Source organism: Polistes fuscatus, unplaced genomic scaffold (assembly GCF_010416935.1).
Source record: "Polistes fuscatus isolate 324 unplaced genomic scaffold, CU_Pfus_HIC Scaffold20, whole genome shotgun sequence".
NCBI classification, from domain to species: Eukaryota; Metazoa; Arthropoda; class Insecta; order Hymenoptera; family Vespidae; genus Polistes; species Polistes fuscatus.
Window position 1 is genome coordinate 2,435,977 of NW_025113097.1, and position 22,340 is coordinate 2,458,316.

At 36.1% G+C, this 22,340-nt stretch overlaps 2 protein-coding genes across 4 annotated transcripts; both read left to right on the plus strand.

Annotated features, from left to right (window-relative positions):
- Positions 1-328: 328 nt before the first annotated feature.
- Positions 329-22,336, plus strand: LOC122517542 (putative uncharacterized protein BRD3OS). 3 transcript variants are annotated; one of them, XR_006303887.1, is made up of 3 exons: positions 329-613; positions 17,161-17,358; positions 21,758-21,949. XR_006303887.1 is itself a non-coding variant. In XM_043635993.1 (3 exons), exons 2-3 carry the CDS (start codon positions 21,878-21,880, stop codon positions 22,292-22,294), a joined length of 294 nt encoding a protein of 97 aa, XP_043491928.1. In that variant the 5' UTR covers positions 17,365-17,479; positions 21,801-21,877; the 3' UTR covers positions 22,295-22,336. The 3 variants fall into 3 exon arrangements, 1 of the variants encoding a protein (XP_043491928.1); XR_006303886.1 differs by having other exon boundaries at positions 21,801-21,949; XM_043635993.1 differs by lacking the exons at positions 329-613; positions 17,161-17,358 and adding exons at positions 17,365-17,479; positions 22,097-22,336 and having other exon boundaries at positions 21,801-21,973.
- On the plus strand, positions 4,634-10,642 carry LOC122517540. The gene has a single exon (XM_043635988.1). The coding sequence runs from the start codon at positions 6,927-6,929 to the stop codon at positions 9,705-9,707; it is 2,781 nt and encodes a 926-aa protein (XP_043491923.1). The 5' UTR covers positions 4,634-6,926; the 3' UTR covers positions 9,708-10,642.
- Positions 22,337-22,340: the final 4 nt, after the last annotated feature.

Below are 22,340 nucleotides of genomic sequence, written 5' to 3' on the forward strand. Positions count from 1 at the left end.
TTGATTTATCGTAAAACCAAATTCGATAAAGAAGAAGAAGAATTTAAATAATAAAACCGTTACTCATCCATCCATAGAAAAGATTCCATCGTAGTACCAACGTGTGCAAGAAGTAGATGACCTAATTGATGACCTCGTTAAATCCCTACTACAGAGATTTAATTAAACGAGAATGGAATAGATTATTACGTGACGTTTGAATTCAAATATGTAAGATGATCCTTTATAGGGTTATACGATATCTGTCGATAAAACAGAAATCAAACTTGCGTTTTACATTTTCCTCGGTAGGTAATGTCGATAAATTTGATGCGCGCGCCGCTTAGGTTAAAATAAAACAAAAGAAATGAAAGTAAGGAAGAGTAAGGTAGGGAAGAAAGGAAGGGTTGTTGAATCGTTTCGTAGAAATTCAACGTCATATTCTTTATCTCTCGCGCGTTGTCTTTCCGTATCGTGGAATTCTCCGTTATTATTTGGAATAAAACTAAACGGGGAAGAAATGAAAGATCCGGAATACGAAGTCTTCGCATCGAAGTCATCAAAAGCGTTCGTGCCAAAGGCAAAATGCATGGCGGTCAGCCTCGATACGCCTTCGCCAATGATAAGATAAAAGGTTAGCCTGTATATGCATGCAACGTAGAGAAAGAGAAAGATAGAGAAAAAGAAAAAGAAAAAGAAAAGGAAAGAAAGAAAGAAAAGGGGAAAAAAGAAAAAAGAAAAAGAGAAAGAGAGGATCTAATGTAGGCGTCGTAGGCTCACACACATTGCTCGCAAAGCTGCTGTTTTACGATGATAAGACTATTATTTGTATTATTATTATTATTATTATTATTATTAATATTATTATTGTTATTGCTATAATATTATTTCCACTGGTCTTCCACGTGTTATCGCGGAAAAAGATGAAAGAGGTAAAATAAGAAGAGCCGAACAACACGTATGAGGTGCGTGAGTAATAAAAGGAAAGAAACGTTCTCTTTTGACGGAGAGGTTTCTTAAGCTCCTTCTATCTCTCTCTCTCTCTCCCTCTCTTTATTTCTTTTTTTTTCTTTCTCTTTCTTGCTCACTCGGTGTGCTCAGGTATGCGCGAGTAGGCGCCATCGTGCGACCGCCCACGGAGAAGGTGTATTTCTGTGTTCGTACGTAGGCAAACGAGCGGTGCGGCCAAGTGTGACGCTTAACCTACGCGAAACACCCGATATCAGGGACGCAACGCAAGGTTCTTAACAAAATTATGCATCGGTAATGTAGGAATGTTGACTGGGAAGGTGGTGGGCCTATTATACGACTTTCGATCTTTCTCAATCTTTCTATCATTTCTTTCCTTGTTGTTTTTTTATTTTCATTCTATCTTTCTCAATCAACCTAGTATTTAAAACGAATTCTAAACGTACGTTCCTGGTTATCCTTCTTTCGCGCTCTTGGTCACGAGACAAGATCTTAAAAGAGAAAGCAGCAGCAGCAAGTAAAGTAAATGCGCGATAGAAGAAGGTGGACCGATCGAAACTGACCTTATGAAAGTTATTATACCTATAAATTATATTACCGATCCTTTAAAACTAATTGAGTTTGAGTTTCACAGTCAATTTAACGGTTATCGATCTGTAGTTTTGAATAGAGTCCACCAATAAGCGCTCGTTACTCATTTGCATACGAGCGTATTATAGGTTAGTTTCTTTTCAGAGAAAGTCGTCAAAATACCGTACCATTGGCCAGAGACCAACGTCACGTGGCCATTTCTCTTTCGTGCGCATTAATTATGAACGTCTTAACCTGTTTCTTTCTTTATTTCTTTACTTTTTCTTTTATTATTTCCTTATGGCGACAATGATGTGATCAATGCGGCCCTGGGTATACGAGCGATTAGGTTCGACACCATACACGCATACACGATTCACTAATGTAATGCGTGTGTGTGTGCAAATACGCACCACTACGCACAAAGTCGTAAACAGGGACGAACACATGGACATATACGAACTAACACGAAGAAAATGAAAACTAATATGTACGAGGTTGCACGTGTGGCGCTCTCCCAGTCGGCGTGCACATAAATAAACTAAAGTATAAACTCGAGTTTACGATTTAAAAGAGCAGCTAACGAAACCCTTTTCACCCTATTCGAAAGAAAATACGGTGCGAGTATGCGTTTTATCTTCTTTCGCAACAGTCCTATCTAATTATTCGACATGAAAATGAAAACATATGGAGAGAACTCGTATGATCTTCTACCCATGTAGTTTAACAAGCACATTGACTCTCTCTCTCTCTCTCTCTTTCTATTTTTCTCTTCATTGAACGAATGGATTATTATTATTATTATTATTATTATTAGTTTTATTAACTCCTTATCGAGCTAACAAGCTACTGATGTAATCGACCTAGCGACATACGTGCATACAAATACATATATATATATATACGTGTGTGTATGTGTGTACGTGCATATATGTGCGATTACGAAGGACAGACTCATCGTTTCTCGAGCAGGGATTTTTTTCTAAGAAAACTTGAGATAAGAAGTCGTACAAGCTGATAGCGGAGTCTTTTCCAAAGTCCGGCGACGAAGAACAACGGGCAAGAAGATAGAAACTTTTAAAATATTATACGTTAGAAAATCCAATCTAAAATTATTAAAAGAAATATCATCGAACAAAATACACAATTAATCGTCGATATTTAATCTGTTTGCCAAAAAATCTTTCCTTCCTACGAAAGCAAAACAGATCGTCCCTTTTTGGTGACTATTCTCATTCATTCATCTCGTTTTTCCACAAATTTTTAAAATATCACGCATTTCGTATTGTTCCCATGTGCTACGAGAAACAGCCGAAACACCACCAACGTATTTTCTGTTCTCTTTCAATGGAGTTCGACTTCGAGTATTATAAAAGAATATTCGTATATTATTGAAGGTGCAAAGAAACTCAGCTATATATTCGGCTCCTTCAGACTTCATCGGAGGAGGGTTCATGAGGATTATACGTATATGCTGGAAGAAAAAGGAAAGCAAAGGGAACGTGACGAGATGAGACGAAACGAGACGAGTAGAACGAGTAGGAGGAAGAAAGAAAGAAAGAAAGAAAGAAAGAAAGAGAGAGGGAATGGTCGGCACATCATTTGGGCGCCGAGAAGTCTGGCGTGACCAGGGCAGGCCAGAGGCGCGTCTCTGGTTACGCGACCATTTGGGGCGCCAACACTCGTGCATAGAGAGAAGAATCGTGGAGAGAGGGGAAAGCAAAAGCCATCGGAAGATCGTCGACGGGGCCATAGTAGAATGGCGAAGGAAGGAAAACCAAGAGAGAGGGGCAGGAGGCCCCCTTAGGCACATTCCAGCGGGACTCGAGTTTTCAAACATGGCTACCCGCGTGAATGTAGGTCCACGACCGATCCTACGATACGTAGAGAGCAGCGGCGTACTGTCTTTTTCTCTCCTCCTCTTTTTCCTTCTCATCCCCATCACCGGACTCTCTTCTCCGTTGCACGAGCGCGTTTCGCTTTAACCTCCCTCCTACTCTACGCTAGCAGCACACATACCGGAATCCCCCTCCCTACGTCCCTGTTCGTCCAACTTCTCCTCCTCCTCCTCCTCCTCCACCACCTCCTGCTGCTGTTACAGCCACTACCCCTGCCCCTGCTCATGCCCCCTTTCCTCCTTTCACCCGTCGATCTTCTCTTTCCCTCTCGTAAACCCAGCCGACCAAGCCGACCGAGCTGGCGACACCCTGTCTGGCAAGACCGGCCGACGACGGACAAAGGAGGGGGAGCTCTGCCTGCTGCTGCCATGTTGCCACATTTCTTTCCTTGGGCTGCGCCTACCTTCTCGATCCCAAGGACAAATCCGACGAGCCATGCCAGCCGTCGTGGCGCGCTAGGCGACTGCCGGTCTGACTTAGCTGCTGCCGCTGGCTGCTGCTGCCACTGTTGCTGCTGCCACTGCTGATGCTGTTGCTGCTGTTGCTGCTGCTGCGCCACGTCCGTCGCATCAATCTGCTCTTTTTTTATCGCTGTCTCTTTCCTTTCTCTATCTATCCTTTCCCTTCGTTCAACACAACTCTATTTAACGGGATTTAGATTGTGGATTTACATGCGAATGAAAATTCATCGAGCGAAAATGAAGAATTATTATTTTTTCAACGATAATTATCCGATATGACGAAACGCGCCTTGTTGTGAGCAAATCGCAATCGTAGCTCGAGATTTCGATCAAAAATGCTAAAACGATGAGCTGTTACGGTACGAAGGTCGGTATGGAGTGGGGAAAGCAGGTATGTTTCTCTTTTACTGCCGACTACCTTGAAGATTAGTTTCATACCTGACTCGAACCCTAACCCTCCTAATTCTAGAAAAACGGTCAGGCTAGTTTTCTTTTGGGAATTTCCAAAAGAATACCGACGATTCTTTTATACTGAAAAACTATTGAAGTGGACATGAAAATTTACGACTCCGTTCTTTTTCTTAATCTTTCTCTCTCCATCTTTCGTTTCTCTTCCTCTTTTTCTTCTTCCTTTCCAAGTCACGTCGATGCAAGCTAGCTAGCTAACTCGTCGGGCCGTTCATTCGTTCGTTCGTTCGTTCGTACGTTCGTTCGTACGTTCGTTCGTTCGTTCGTCGTATCCTCTCGTCTCGTCTCTTCTCTTCTCTCTGTCGTCGTCGTCGAAGAAGTATGTATACGTGCCAACGCGCAGCTTGCGTCATCGCCTCGCGAGTTGGCCTACGCGCAAGACGTAGAAGCATGGCAACCGCGCGGACGCGTAGCTAAACGTATTAACCATCGACTTCATGCCACAAAAACAACATGATCTCATTTCGCGGCGCATACACCGAGAAATCCGTGTTTCGTACTTGCGAGCATTTCGCGTTCTCTTGCTATCCCGATTTCCAAGAAGTCCCGCATTTTCCATCATCGAAAGGTTTTGCCTCTAACTTAAAGAGAATGAAAGAAATAAAGAAAGAAACTGGTCTTTCATATTGTCATAAATTCGTAGAACCTAACGGTAATCCTAAAAAGATGACAATTACGATGACAAATAAAAAGAAAGTTCCAATTGCATCGGCCTATCGACTTAATACTAAAGACAAATTCTACCCTGATATAACTCTATCTATTACACGGTAAGCCCAAGCGGTCATGGGCACTTTCCTGGAAGACAAAATCCCCTCACTTCCTCCCTTTAAATACCGCCTACATCAGCATTTCCTCCGCTACTCCTCTTTACCACCTTCATCTACGTAAAGCAAAACTTTCCTCCTGTTCTATGGCTCGTCGCGTTAAGATCGATGATTGTTCTTTATTATTTTAACAATATCTACCGTCTTTAGATCGTGACGGAAGTAATACTTAAAAAAACAAGCAAAAAAGAGGAAGTACGATACAGGAAAGAAAAAGAATCAAGCAGAATCTTTTGTATCCCGTACACGTATTCTATTTACTTCTCTAACTCTTCTTGTCACGATACCCTACGTCATCGTTATATCACACAACGAATGAACGAGTTGCGCCTGGCTGGCTGGCTAGCTGGCTGGTTGGCTGCATCTCTTGTTCTCACGAGTCCGAAGACTCGTTTTTATTAGGCTCTCTTACGAACGCAATCCCGAGATAGACGGGTGACTTAGAAACGAGAGGAGTATATACATAGGACGATGCAACCGTGCTAATTTTATCCAAAATGCATGTATCGTTCCTTGAAAGACGTTTCCCTTTTGGAAACGTCTCTGTGAAGAAGGACAAAAATTCATATATACATATATATAGCATAGTAAAAAAAGAGTAACGGGGAGGGAGAAAGAGAAAGAGAGAGAGAGAGATCAAAGCGTGAAACGCGCGAAAGAAAACATAGGCTATGGTAGTAGTAGTTTGCTGCTGCTGTTAGAGTTCCACCGTCCTTCTGGACGGAGATTGAAAGGAGAGAAAGGCCCGCAAAAATGCACGGCTCCGCGCTGGCTGCCGTTGCGCCAGCGACGGCGGCGGCGGCGGCAAACGGCTGGACGAGAAAGACCATGGCAGACAATATGGCGCCGGTGGAGCAGCGTCGTCACGCTGCTGTGACGTTTCCCGCGCACGTCATCGACGGAAGCGAGCCTGCAATATGGCGGAGCAGTACAAACCCTAAGCGAGGTGCGAACGAACGCCCGAGACGGTAGAGGGGACAGCGGGTGGGGCGCCTACGCTCTCGGCTAGGAGAGGAGACCAAGAAAGAGATAGACGACAGGGGGCGGTGATATGTATGAGTAGGATATATATGTGTTAGATGTGAGAAGAGGGTGAACAGCATAGAGAAGGGAGAGGAGACGATATGCATGCATACACACGCACACATAATGTACACGGAGAAGAAAAAGAAGAACGGACGACGGTGGACGGTGGACCAGCCAGCCGGCCGCGCGCTCGTTTGAGAAGAACCGAGTTAAGCTCCAGACGAAGGGAGGGGGTTTACTGAGAAGAGGCATAGAGGGGAGGTGAGACAAAGCAAAACGGAGAGAGCGCCGGTGTCGCATTCTGACCAGCAGCGGTGGGGGATATAGACTACAAGAGAAAGAAAGAGCTAGAATAGAGGGAGATTAAAGAGAAGGGGAAAAGAGCGTTTCGGTGGGAAGTGGCTACGGTCTCGGACTCGTAAGAGGGGATGAAAATTAGTTACGGCATCTACCAAGACCTAAAAGGAACTCCGTACTCCGTGCGGTCAGACTAGTTCGTGTGATGTTACGCGCCGAGGTACCCCCGTGCATCGTCGTCGTTTTAGTCATTTTAGTTTTTGTTCCCGTAAAGTTGTTCATAGTGCCTCTAGTGTTTTGTCCTGTTCAACGTACCACGTTTTATTATTGTGTTAAATAAGAAACGTGTATGATTATTCATTGACACGCCTTTTGACGCTCTCGCGAACATAGTACATGGTAGTTGCCCCGTTACGTGCCTGTCTCTCGCCATGACCCGTGGTACTAGTGAGATACTCGCAGAGGGAACTACGGTGAACATGGTGCATCGCAAACAACAGCGATCGCTCCATCAACAACAGCAACAGCAGCAACAATCGTCACAACAAAACGTACGGAAGTCAGTGAGTGTGATGGGCAGCAGGCGCATATTTGCACCGGCCTTTAAGCTCAAGGTCCTTGATTCTTATAGGCATGACATCGATTGTCGTGGCAATCAACGCGCTACAGCTAGAAAGTATGGCATACATCGCCGACAAATACAAAAGTGGCTTCAGTGCGAAGACAATTTGAGAAACAGTTGCGCCGAAACTAATCATTCGAACTCTATAGTATCAACTCCGTCACCGTCGTTGTCCTCTCCTTCTTCTTCCTCGTCGCCGTCGTCGACGACAACGGTGATCTCGAAACAACACGACGTAACGCTGTCGACGTCGGAAGGGGCTGCGATGCCCGGCGTGACTCCAGCGGTGCCGGCGCCGGCCTTGAACCTCGGTCTCGCCAGACTGCACGGCGACGAGTCGACCGTCCGGCCCCCCCTACCTCTTCTTCCGTCACGTCCTCTTACTCGAGATTCGCCCTCGTCACCACGGTACACGCATTCAACATCCGAAATCGTTCCATCGGCTACGACCACGACCACAACGACGATGACCATGGTCGATGGGTATAGTGGACCACGTGATCAACACCAACGTTCAGGATGTCACGCCGAAATCGAAAATGAACCGATGCATCAAGTTTCCGCGTTGAACGAACGCGAAAGGACCTTTTACGATTGGAATAGTAGTATCGAGGAACAACGTAAGCGTCATTTTGAAAGTAATTCCCCTTACGATATCATCAACGAGTATAAGATATACGAATCGTTCAAGAACTCTTCTTATCAATCGAATATTCAAGATTTCTCATTCCAATTGATGGATACTGCTGCGTCAACGATTACCACCAGTCCTACTACTACTCCTGGTAGCGCCGATTCATCCTCAATGGACGGAATTGCTTACTGTAGAACAATAACACCGTCAATGGTAAAGACGGAACGTTCAAGCCCAGTCACCGCGACTGCCTGGACGGAACATCCACCTATCTCTCCTAAGAAAGCTACGCGAGTAGCAGGTGTTAACGATTGCTACGCTGGAAGTAACACGTCCAGCGTCGTTCTCTATAGTGAATCTTTATATTCGAACAAGTGTTCCGAGTCAATTGGAAAAAAAAATTGTATGACTTTATTAGAGTTAGAAAATATGGAAGAGGAAAGACGAAGGCTATTCTGTGACGTCAGGATCAAGAAGGAAGAGATAGACGAGGAGGAAGAGGAAGAATCAAGGTTGCCCGGAGAAGAAGAAACTCGCGAAGGGGGCGGGGTGCCGTCATTTTACATTGAGACTCATCCCGCAGGACGAACTTCGTTTCCCGCCGACTCTAGGAGTCCCGATGACGATCAAGAGGGAACCTATTCCGAGCCTGGAAGTATTTCAGCGAGATCTAGCAGCGGCAGTTGCTCGGACAGTGAAATGGAGAGCCTGATCGAGTATTGTCAATCGAACGAAACCAGGACTTCGTCCAACGATCTAGGCCGACGAAGATCCTTCTCTTTGCGTTTCAAACTGAAGGTATTGGATGCTTTCCATCAGGACATAGGAGTGGCAGGAAATCAACGTGCAACCGCGAGGAAGTTTGGCATTAATCGTCGCCAGGTACAAAAGTGGCTCGGCCAGGAGAGCGAGTTAAGAGGCGAGATTGCATTGAGGGGTAACGCTCGACAACGATTAGGTCCGAGCCAAGAACAAACGATCATTTCGCTAGACTTCCCAGTCGATTTGAGAACTACAAATTATACCGTTTCGCCTATTGCCGAGGAGGAATGCGTTGATGTCGAGTACGTCGAACGATCTACGCCGTTTCACGTTGTGCCGAGTCAACAAATGTATTGTTGCGAGTGGGCATCCCCGTCGTCGCTGTCTCTTCCAAATAATCGGCCAACCAATTTGTCGCCAGAAATCGTATTAGAATCATCGAGAATCTGCACAGGATATACGTGTTGCATGGAAGGATCAAATTCATCTTGTTATCAAGAACTACGTTCCTCTCGAGGATCCTCCTACACGGATTCCGTAACCGGACTATCGTCCCATTGTTATTTGTCGCCACGAGAATATAACGAGTCGGCTGCGACCGAGGAATCGCCAGCCAAACGACGACGATGTACGGCTACGTTATCCTGCTGTTACGATGAATTTGTTTCCAATTCACCGAAACGATCTAATCGCATGGATGCGGATGAAACCCCGCCACAGGAGGCGCCACTCTGTCTGGTCAAGCAAAAAAGATGCCTAGATTTCTCTCCGTCGCTAGTAGAACCAGTCACGAGTACTGCTCCAACTCCTCCTATCTCGCAGCAAGCACCACCACAACCACAACCACCACCAACACCAGCACCACCAACAACAATAACAACAACTAATAGTAAAGATGCCATACTCTTCAAGCCTTACTTAGACAATCCTATAAGTAAACCTAGCAAGGAGACTGGTGTTAATCGCGATCCCTCACCTTTCGGAACTCACAATCTTCTTAACCACGAAAATAACAACTGCCAGAGTATATGCAATCTAAACGAGGACCGAGTTGGGCACGGTTACGCTATCGAACTCAATCTTAAAGTACCGTTGTCTTGGAGGAATCAGACCAGTAGTACACTACACCCCGACTTCCACCCTATAAGAAGCGCATTCGTTAGGTATCCGGCTAGTAGTCCACACTTCATCTAGCCCTACTACCGCTTATATATTTATCTTCGTCATTTTATTATTTCTATTTGTCGAACATACAAGACATTTGAATTTATTTACGAAGAACGGAACAGGTGTATGGGAAGTGCAACGATTTCTTAATAATAGTCGTTACATGTATATATATAAAAGATAAAATACGTATAAAGATGAGAGACTAAAGTTCAATGTTAAGAATATTTTTTCAATCAAAGGATAATGCAAGGTAACAAAAATTATGAAATATAGTGGAGGTCCAGTGTTACGATGATGATTCAAGATCGCGGGAATCCGTACGTGATCTACGACACGTAGACGAACGTCTTTCAACGATCAAGTTCTTATCTTTTCCGTGGATCGACGACTGTCAACATCGTAACATGGTTGTGTTTTAGCGATAAGGAATGTATATTCCGCTGGCCATTGGTCGAGAAAGAAAAGGGAATAGAAACCACCACTCATATTCCTCCTCTTCTTCTTCTTATTCTTCTCAATATCTTCCTCTTCCAGCCCCCTCCCTCTTATTACCCCCTATTGCCCCCTCCGTTATCACCTCGATGATTTAGTCGACACTGATTAAGCGTCGGTTAACTTTTCCGAGATTAAAACCTGGTGACTACTATCAGCTAGGCCGTTTAGAGGTCGAGTACGCGTGCTATAATTACGGAATTATGTCAGCTGCCCACGTGATCGACGAAAAGATAAAGAACTTCATTTTCGACTGGAAACGTGTGTGCGCGAAAAAAAAATTTCAGAGATATAGAGATGGTTTAGGGACAAAAAAAAAATAATATTGATAGGTTTCGTATCAATTTATCTCTCGCGGAAGAGTATTAGTTTTAAAGAAAATATTTTTCTACGGCCCCTCTTATCCTGCGAGAGGAGGATAAACGAATTTTAGAGGGTGAGAAAATAAGGAAAAATAAAAAACAAATTATAATAATAATAATAATAATAAAAAAGGGGGGGAGGGGTTAGTAATGGAGGAATGGAAAAGAAAAGATAAATTGTAGCCACCGCGTGAGGAAAATGGCCGAAATATTTAAGGGGGATTAGTCTCGCAACGCGATAATAATAATTATAATAATTATAATAATAACGAAAGATTCAGAAATGCTTCCGTTTGAAGAAAGATCAGAAAACTCCGCGTGCCTTTTAGTTTTTCTCTTTTATTAAATCGTGACCACGGATAATGTTTTTTTTTTGTCTATGTATTATATATTGTATAATGTACGTACGTGTACGTAGTGTATGTGTAGTATATTGCAATATGCAAATTGAACGCATACACCCCGCGTGCGCATAGGAAAATTATATATATATATATATGTTATATGTATAATAAATTCAAGAGGATATATAAATATATATATATATATATTTATATGTTATATTATACATATATTTATGTATATTTTATACTACGGATCTGTCAAAAAGCAAGAATACACGTATAAATATTATTTATACATATATAGAAATTGTATTTGTCGTTATCATTAACGCGGGTACATTTTTTTAAATAATATTATCTCTAGGCGCGAAAAAATGACACAGCGAATTAAATTGCAACGATGATCTATGTAAATTATTACGTATATAATTATAATAATAATAATATATATATATATATACACGTTATAGAACATTGTAAAAATCGCGTGCCTTAAAATCGTAGTCAACCATAAGAAAAGTATCAAAGTTTGTCGAAATGTTGATATTACATTTCGCGTATCAAAGTATGAACTGATGTTAAAAAATGTTATGACAAAGAAAATAAGACGAGAGACATTACTATGATTTATTAGAAATAATTCTTTTCAAGTTGAATAATATAAAATATCGAAGTTCAGTTAATTAACATTAAAAAAAAGGAAAACGAAATATGCTTAAAAATTAGAGTCAATTTCGCGTCGGAATCGAATGAGAGTATACTCGACTAAACGTAAAGCTGTAAAAAAAAAAGAAAAGAAAAAGTAAAAAAAAGAAAAGAAACTAAAGTCAAGAACGTTAGTAAGAAAATTATTTGCCGACAATCTTTACGATAATATATAAAAAATAAAGATAAAAATTACGATAAGTATATATATATATATATATATATATATGAGAAGTGAGAGGGGGGGAGGGTGGCAGAGAGGGTAAAATAAATATTTTTCTATTTTATTTTTGTTCTACGTTCTTTCCTATCTAACTAAAATAAAATGAAAAATGCGAGAAAAGCAAAAGTTAATAGGCGCGAACGTGCAACTACTACTAAAATGTTGATATTTGATTAAAAAAACAAACAAAATTAAATGTAAATGAATAATAATATCGAGGATAGAAAATTTTACAAATCGTTAATATATATCAGAATTATATTTTCAAACGAGATCTCGTAACGAAAAAGAAATAATTTAATCGTATATATATTAAATAATATATATAATTATTATTATATTATTAATATATATATAATTAATATATATTATTATTATATTATTAATATATATATAATAATAATAATTTAATCGTATATATTAAAAAAAAGGGGGATGAATTTTGATATACACATATCAATTGTTTTCTTTGATCATATTGCAAAATATGCATTCTCATGCATCGATCATATTGCAATATATATATATTTATTTTTTACTTAGATTTCCTCGTGTTACGCGATATTTATTCGTGTTAGGATGATCGAAGAAGAACTCCTTGGTATTTCCTATGCGAATAGGCGAACGATACTGCAATTAGAAAATAACTATTACTACGGACGTTAAAGATAATTATTAAAGAGTGAGAGAGAGAGAGAGAGAGTATAAAAAGATGAAACAAAGAAATATAATACGTCATTGGTATATAAAAATCGATCTATGAAATTAATATTAATTATTTTTTCATTCTATTCTCTTCTTTCTCTTTCTTTTTATCATATGTTTTTTTTTATTTACACATCGTTTTTTTAGAAACAATGGAATCGATTAATTATTGTTTCCAATTGATCACCTCTTTTCTCTCTTTTCTTTTCTTCGGAATCAAATTTTTATCTTCGTCGGTTAAAAGAACAAAAAAAAAAAAGTAAATATGAGTCACGTTTTGATGCAACAAATAAAAAAAAAAAAAAAGAAAAAACCATTCACGGGGACTCTTCGCAAAGATCTTCTTTTGCTTTATCGCAGATTTTTTTTTGTTTTGTTTTGTTTTTCTTCTTCTTTTTTTTTCGAAAGATTACAACCGAAAGATAACCTCTTTCATTTTATAACACGCAACTAATCTAAAAAAAGAATATTTATATATATATATATATATATCATTTGAATATTATACATTTGTAATACAAGTTACGATACGAGATTACGTTTACATTTATTATATCTTCTTGATTTTTGTGGATTTTTTTCCTTTTTTTCCCCGCCCCGCCCCGCCCCGCCCCCTCTCCCGCGCATCGATTTTTAATTTTATCTTTAATTAAAATTTTTTTTTATAAATTATTAATATAATTATATCCCAAAACGAGACGTAATTATTGTAACGCGTATCTCTCTCTTGATACTTCGTTTTTAATTAATTATATTAAAAAAAAATTATCGAAGAAATTAATAATAAGTATTTTTGGAACGACGAAATCGTCGTAATGTTACACAACAATACTAAATAATAATAATAATAATAATAATAAATGAAATAATAGTCTCTCGTGTCTTAGAAATCTTCGTCTTGTTAAATTCTATCAAAGAAAGAGATGATGATGGAAAAAAGTGCCGACGGATTTATGGAAACGTACAATAAATAACACGTTTTGTTTTTTTTTTCTTTCTTTTTCTTTTTTTTTTTTATAGAATAAATCGCGTGAGAAAGAAGCCATAACGAATGAAATAAAATTGCCATATACAAGTTTTACGATGAATAATAATTATAATATATAATATATATATTAAAAAAAAAAGAAAAAAAAAACAAAAAACAAACTAGAATTCAACGTGATCGACGTAATATGAAAATGGTGTATTCGATGGTACGAATGAAGTATATTAAAAAAAAAAAAAAAAAAGAGTGAGATAGAAAGATAAAAAGAAAAAACGAAAAAAAAAAAGAGTAAGATAAAAATTCGTGAACTCTTTTACATATACGTGTGTGTGCGGGTTAGGTGAGTGTGTGTGTAAAAAAAAAAAAGTGTTTTTAGATCGAATAAATATGCGTTTGAAAATGTATATGAACGTATGGATGTGTATGTGTGTGTGTGTGTGTGTTCAAGCAGCCCACAAGAGTCTATTAACGAGGCATAAGGCGTATATAAGCAATATTTTTAAGTGCATAAATGGTGGTTCAGAGAGTGGGCGAGCCCCCGTTCTATGGGGGTCGCGTAAATCGTCACGAGGATTCCTTCGTTCCTGTCTTGAGCGCACAAAAATTCTATATAATATTGTAAATATGTGTGTGCGTGTGTGTGTGTGTGTTAGATCGGTAGCAAACCAACGACAACAATGAGAATGATGAATATATATAATTAAATGAAAGAGATAATATTAATTTAATTTTTGATCTGTTCGTAGGAATTTTATTGACGATTAATTCGAAATAATTGAAATTAATATTTGATATGAATTTAATTTGATAACGCAACAACATTTATGAGAAGTGATAGATATATATATGTGTGTATATATAATTAACTAAAAAGAATATGTCACTTTAATTTTTGGATTTTTTAATTTTTTTAATTCATACACGTTATGGGACGATTATAATTGAAAATAATTGAAATTATAATATTAGATATGAAATTAATTTTAATAACAATAAATTTGATGAGAATATGATGGATATATATATGTATATGTATATAATTAACTAAACTAAAAAGAATATTATATAAAAATAATCGAACGAAGGTTGTGTGAAAATAAAAATAAAAAATGAAAAATAAAATAATAAATAATAAAATATATTAATCGTTCGTTCGTTCGAAGGAAGTCTCGATCACGTAAGTGCCTTATCGTTATTGTAACTCGTTTTAGAGAAAGAATCGAATTCATTTTTAGATATCGAAACGTTACAAAGGTCTCTCTTTATCGACAAAAAAAATATATATATATATATATATTGATTTTATAATTAATTAGTATTCAAATATATTCTTATAAGAATATCTTCGATTTGTTTCGTTGAAAATAATATCGGTACGACGAATATAAATATATTTTTGATCTATTCGATTCGATAAGGTGACTTTTATTTTTTTTTAAAAAATGTATACATTGAAAATTGATCAAACGTATAAACGATAATTTAATATAAACGTTTCCTTATTATTCTAATAAAGAAATAAAACAATAATATTACAGACGAAAGAGTTTCCTTAACTCGTCTGTGTCATGTCTCGTATTTCCACGTATTTACGTTCGCCGTTCGATAATTTCGAAGAAAACTACGATCGATCATGCCACGACGATCATGCTCGTCTTTCCTATTTCTGTTTAGTTACTTGCAACACCACCCCTTCCTTCTATCATAGGCTTCTTGATTTTTTGTCCCCTTTAAGGGGTTATACGCAGTTGCGAGGCTCGAAAAAGACGTATTTTCATGAATTTTTTCTAGAAACAGTTTTTATTTCTCAAACAAAAGTGATGGTAATTCAAATAGAGGCAACTTTTGAGAATACAATAGCGCGTCGATTATGTAAAAATATTAATCTGCACCGCTCCTGTAGATGATTTCCTGAACGTCCTCTAAAAAAAGACGTTTGGCGGTGATCTTCATATTGGCGGTTTGGATTATTGAAATTAAAAAATATGGTTGGTTCTTTTAATGGATAGATTAATGCAGGTATTAAAATCAAGGAATAATAAAAATTTTGATTTTTGACAAAATAGCGTCTATTTGAAAAAAAAGTTTTTTTTTTGACTAAAATTTTCGCTATAAATTGTTACAAAAAAATAGTAATAAATTAGTAAAAAATTATTCCTTATACTTAATACCTGAGGAATATATCTAAGAAGATTGTGTAAAAATTCGAAACCGATCGGTTAAGCCGTTTTTGAAAAATCGAGATCACCGACTTTGAAAATACCGTTTTGAGAAAAACGCGTTTAAAGTTTCAAAGAGACGTTTACACATAGTTAAAAATTTTTGTTTGCAGCTTACATGAAGTGAAAAATATTTGTCGGATAGATTTGAAATTTTCAGAGAATATACTTAAATATATGTATATTCCGAAAATGCAAAAAAAAAAATCGATTTTTTGAAAATCCTAACTGCGTATAACCCCTTAAATAGAAAACGCGGGGATTTCTTTATTTTTATTAATACAATAAAATTATAATGAAAGATAATGATTCGATTTCTTCGAACGAGGAAACTAACGACATTTTTTTTTCAAATGTGATTTATATTATAAAATAATCAAAACAATTAGATCAAATTTGTCTCAACACGATCGAGATTATCCCGATTATGAGAAAAATAAAAAGAAAAAGATGAAACTATATGTAAAAATATATTCATGAAAATGTACGTGTAAAAAAAAAAATGAATTTATATATATATATATAATTATTTAAAATGTATATATTTTATTTTAATATATTATATATTTTATTATATCTTAATATATATATATATATAAATTCATTTGATTTCTATTCACACATACACACACACAACACACACACACGTCCTCGTGAACGTGATCGTATCCTTTTCGATTGGTGGGATTCGCCCGAAACGACCATATCCGTCATTGTGATTCATCGAGAGGAAGAGGAAGAATGTGAGGGATGGAAGGAGGAAAAGAGAGAGACAGAGAAAGAGAAAAAGAGAGAGAGAGAGAGAGAGAGAGAGAGAGAACGAAAGGGAAAATTACGATCTTATTGTCTGTCTGATCTGGTTTAAGAGAGAAAGCTGCTGATAACGTTTTCTTTCTCTTACATTAGATCCAAACGAGAAACAAACTGAATAATCATTGTATTAAAATATTGTATTATATATATAAAAAGCACGAAGAAGATTACGCATAGATTATACGAGATATTAGAAGTTTACCGAATTTAAAAAAAAAAAAAAACAGAAAAAATATAAGAGATTATTTTAAAACAATTTTCTTTGATGTTTTATATCATCAATTATTCATTTCACCCTTTCATACCCCCCCCCCATTATTATCCTTAAATTCTACGATATATTTGAATAAATTTCAATTTTATTACCATCGTTTCGAAATAATTCCTTCGATTAAGTTATTTACAATCTTACATATTTTTTTTTTCATTTCTTTTTCTTTATTCCGTCTCAAAGAAAATTCACGATAGATGGATAAATAAACTTTCGTTGTTTCAAACAACGTTGTTATTTAAAAACGATTAATATAAATAAAAAATAACTAATATATTTTCTAATCGTTTAAATAAATAAATAAATCGCACAAAATCTACGAATGTTAAACTATTTTGTCCTTTTTTTTTTATAGATCGCAGAAGGAAGCAAAGAAACGTATCGATAGTTTTTCCTCTCTTCTTTTTCTTAAAATAAATAAACAACAACAAATAAAAGAGAGAGAGAGAGATAGATAGAGGATATTATTTGAATAGTTGCTAATAGAAGAGAACTTCTCGAATTCCTCGATTGTACCGATCAATCTACGAGTACACATTAAAACTACAGATAAGTAAGAGTCAACCGGCTGCAAGTTGCACGAACGATGCACGAACGACGATGCACCAGCAGAGCGATGCATTATTTCCGTTATCGCGTACGATTGGCAGCGTGAACGAGCGACGGTCATACACGTACTCGTTAAACTTTCTAAGCACGTCATACTAACCACTTGCATACATACTTATATATATACACCTGTATATATGTATAAATACGTTTATATATATATACACATACATATTTATATATATACCTGTATATACGTATACATACGTTCCTTGCATACATACTTATATATATACACCTGTATATATGTATACATACGTTTATATATATATATATACATACATACTTATATATATACCTGTATATACGTATACATACTTATATATATACATACGTATACATACGTTCCTTGCAAACATACTTATATATATACACCTGTATATATATATACATACATACTTATATATATACACCTGTATATATGTATACATACGTTTATATATATACCTGTATATACGTATACATACGTTTATATGTATATACATATATTAAATAAATACACACAGGACGAATGCACTTACGCATGCATGCACGCACAATACAATTTAAGTAGTAGGTGTTGTATCGATGCACAATGAAATCCCAACCGTTTATCCAACCTACGACTGCATTTTTCTTCTTCTTCTTCTACTTCTTCTTCACGTTGACGCAAATGATAAACGTTGGTTGGTTGGTTGATTGGTTGGTTGGTTGGTTGGTCTAGTCGATAAAATGCAAGATGCATTTTAAAGTTTACTTGCTAAATTCTCAACGTATTTCCTATTGAAATACGCAATTGCTGCCTGTCATCATGCTCGTACGATTTCTCATTTGGTCGAAGGACGTTTCGATTCATTTTTATCGTACATTCGTATTTATCTATTTTTATTTCTTTCTTTCATTTTTCTATAGCAAAATAGTGGGATACCTTATTAAAAACTATTCATTTAACTACTCGGTTAAAAATTTGAAAAGTTTAACATTCATTTTTTCTTTTTTTTCCATTAACTTCTACTTTTACTTTTCCTTTATTCTTTCTTACGAACGCGTGACGACTTTGGACTGAGGTAAAAAAAAAACAAAAAGGTGTATAGATACTCGTGGAACAATGAGTAAACACCAATGAAGATTACGTAATCGGTATCTGTAAAAAAAAAAAAAAAGAAAAAAGAAAATAGGCTGTCAGTTTCTAGGAAAGAGTCACGCTCGTGCCTTCGGTTCTTCTGTGGAAAATGATGCGACCACGTTACGAGATAAGAACAATTTGTAATCGTGGTATATGTCTGTATATGTATATATGTATGTATATATGCACGTAGGTATACTTATATACTTTGATATATATCAGAATGAAGCTTTTTTACACGCTCATGGTCTCGCTTTTTAACACTTGGCGCTTTCACCGTGACGATGCAACTACTCCCTACCTGTTCGTTCTTCTTTTTTTTTTTAATTGACGTGATGCTTTTTCTCGTAGGATCTTCAGGATGATATGATTCCGTACCTATCATCTTTTCTTTTCCTTTTTTGTTCGAGATTTTTTTCTACTTATTATTATTTATATATTATTATATATTTATATATATATTTATATATTATATATTATTATTTATTTATATATTTTATTATTATTTATATATTATTTATATATATATTATTATATATTATTATTATTTTTATATTTATTTATATATTATATATATATATATATATATTATTTAATATTTGTGTGGTTTCGTTAATAAAAGTTGCAAATATATATTTCGCGTTAATATTCGAAATATTAATTTTTTTTTTTCTTGAATACTAAGAAATAAAAAAAAAGAAAAAAAAAAAGGAAATAGAATATCAAATAATAATTTAAATTTGATTTCGATCGCGACACCTGTTAAGACTACCCGTTAAGCTCATTATTGAAAATAAATTAAATACGCACGTGTGCCTCTCTTATTCTTTCTCGAATGATCTTTTTTTTAAAAAGAAAACAGATTCGGTAATCGTTTCTTTACTTTCGAAGATAAAGCAGAACCCCCCCCCCCACTTCACTCCCACACCGTGAGTAGTTTATTCGATATCGTTAATGATTCAAAATAAAACATAATTCCTTAAAATCTTCCTTTAAGGAAAATTCCTTTCTAAGGATAAACAAGGAAATTCAATAATTTATTAATTACATTTTCAACAATCCGACGAATCTAATTAAATCGATCTAAAAATACAAATTTATCCTTATACATTTTGTTACTTGCAATGTTTATTATTAACAAAAAAAAATAAAAATAAATAATAGGATACGTTTGTGTGTGTCTGTGTGTGTGAAAGGAATAAATAAAAAAAAAAAAGATTTCAAAATAAACGCGTTGATTGAAAATAATAATGCATCTAAATAAGAAAGAAAAGTTTGAGTTCGATCGAAAATTTACGTAACTCGATTCACCTTTTCTTATTTGTTTTTGTTTTTCAATAAATTAATTGGACAAATTAGATATACCGATTAATTTCATTTATAAAGTTTGTTTTTCTTCCGATCTATGTGCATGTGTTTTACGAGGACGACGACCAACCAAAAAAAGACCAATTGCCAAAAGCCTACGATGTTATATATCGCAATGATAATAGCACCACTCGTTTTTATTGAGGCCACTGTATGTGAACCCGTGTATATGTATATGTACGTGTACGTGTGTAACATACGCGACATGAACACGCACGCGCACAAGTCAAACCTTGAATCGTAAAGCAAGAGAGACTGATGCAACGCATCAATCAGCGCCAATAAATGTCACAGACTGGTGCAATGCAATTAGGAAGGGTGCACTGGCACGTAGAAAAATATTCCATAGGATCGGCTAAACTATCAATGACGAAGTATAGTCACCGGAGGAACAAAAAAAAAAACAACATATAATTTTAATGAGACAAAAATTCGATTCGTAGAATATAATTACGGTATTACTATCGCGATCAAATTTTTTATATTTGCGCAACGTAATTATTAGGAAAGGATTTGCCGTGTGTCACGTAGAAAAATATTCCATACGCGTTCACGATGTGACTGGGGCAAATCCCATGAAATACAATCGGATAAGAAAATCCAATTGATTGAAAGGAACATTTTTGAAACGATTATTTGTCAATTTTGTCAATTTTATCTTGTTGATTATAACAAAATAAAAATACTTTATCATCGTTTCTAATTATTGATTATAAACGCGAAAATTTGAAAATTAAGATTCAAATAAAAACATTCTGATAGATCTAACAACGACGTTTGGTACGGCGGAAACTCAAAAGGAATACCCGACAAATTTCCTGGCCCTATTCCAAAACTCGAGTAACGTGACTGATACTCTTGTTTGCATCAGAAAGTTGTGAAGGGGTGGTAATCAGTGGTAGTACAATGAGAGAACTCAACTCTCACGTAATTATTCTTCTAGTCTTCCTCGAGTCGATAGTTCTTTCTATTGGTAAGAAGAAAAAACTAAATGTTATAAATAAATGCACGTTGTTGTTAATTCCCGAGATATATGTTTTTTTTTTCTTTGCATGTTCTTGCCGTTACCGCATCAATTCAAACTCTCTCCCTCTCTCTCTCTTTTTTTCTTCTATCTCTTTCTTGTTATATATATATATATTATATCTTATATAACAAACAAAAAGAAAAAATGAAATAAAATATTATAAAAAAGAAAGTAGTTTTTCGCTTCGAGGTTTTTTCCTTGAAAAAGTCGACGAAAAAAAAAAAACGAACAGTTTAACCAAGAGACAAATGTATAGGTAAGGATAGAATAATCGGGGGAATAACCGCGATTAGTGTTGGAATAATTTAAGTCGTGACATCAAAACACACCATTCACATTCGAGCAGCAATTTGACTGGGAAAACCTTCAGTGAATGCTCCTGCCGTTCTCTCTCTCTTGAGAGTCATTTTCACGATGGCGGCTAATTATAAAGCGCACTTGCACTCAAAGAGGATAGGGACAAGCGAGAACGCGCGTTCTTGAAGGCGCATAACGACAAAAAGAAAGAAAAAAAAAGAGAGAGAGTAAGATAAAGACAAAGGCACGCATCGTGATCCTTCCTTCAACTTTTAGTTGAGTAGAAAAAGGCCTCATTTCTCTCGTTTCTGTAGTTGCGAAAGTAAACGTTAATGTTCTTAGTATATATTTTTATCCTACACTCGTTCTTCTGCCTTTCCTCGACTACTTCTTTCTTCTACCCCGTTCTTTTCCCCCCTTCTCTCGTTTCTTCTTCCATATCATGAATTATTGTTGTTTTTCTTCGATTATCGATGAGATGATAGAAAAATATTACTATAGAGTAATTGTTTTGTCACTGTAGAAGATTATTAATAATCTTTACAGTTACAGCGAAAAATATAAATCAAGAAAGGGAGAATCGTTCTAGGAACATCTGGAAAATGAAATTGAAGTGTTAATGGATCGAGTTACGATATACAAAGGCAATACATTCAAAGATCGTAAATGACTACACGATATGAACCACCTGATCACGATCATGTATTGACTAAAGAGGATATACGAAGAAGATATCAAGATACGGCATTAGTTATATTTAAAGTAATTTATCATTTTTACAGGATCATATAATTACTTTTTTAATATCTTGGATTATTTTCATTGTAAAAAAACATTTTTAGCTCACCTTGAAATTCTTTTCTTTTTTCTTTTTTGTTTTTACAGGAACAACAGAACAAGAAAGAGGTGGTGAACTATTTGAGTTTTGGTACAAGTCGTAGGACTATGGAGTACAGTAATTATGGAAATCAACCGGTAATAATTCGTAGGCCTCACGAAGCTTCGGATGTTGTAAATGATACTTTGCCTAGGAGAATTTTGAGAATGTATCGTAAGCCTCGTGAAAATTGTTCTATAGCTTAAATAATGTTAAAAATTATTTAATAAATATATATTCGTTAATAATAAT

Excerpts from the sequence above, each read along its gene's own strand:
- LOC122517540 (XM_043635988.1), top strand. The coding sequence starts at position 6,927 with ATGACCCGTGGTACTAGTGAGATACTCGCAGAGGGAACTACGGTGAAC.
- LOC122517542 (XM_043635993.1), top strand. The coding sequence starts at position 21,878 with ATGACTACACGATATGAACCACCTGATCACGATCATGTATTGACTAAA. Across the intron at positions 21,974-22,096 it reads CGGCATTAGTTATATTTAAA|GAACAACAGAACAAGAAAGA; the intron begins GTAATTTATCAT and ends TTGTTTTTACAG.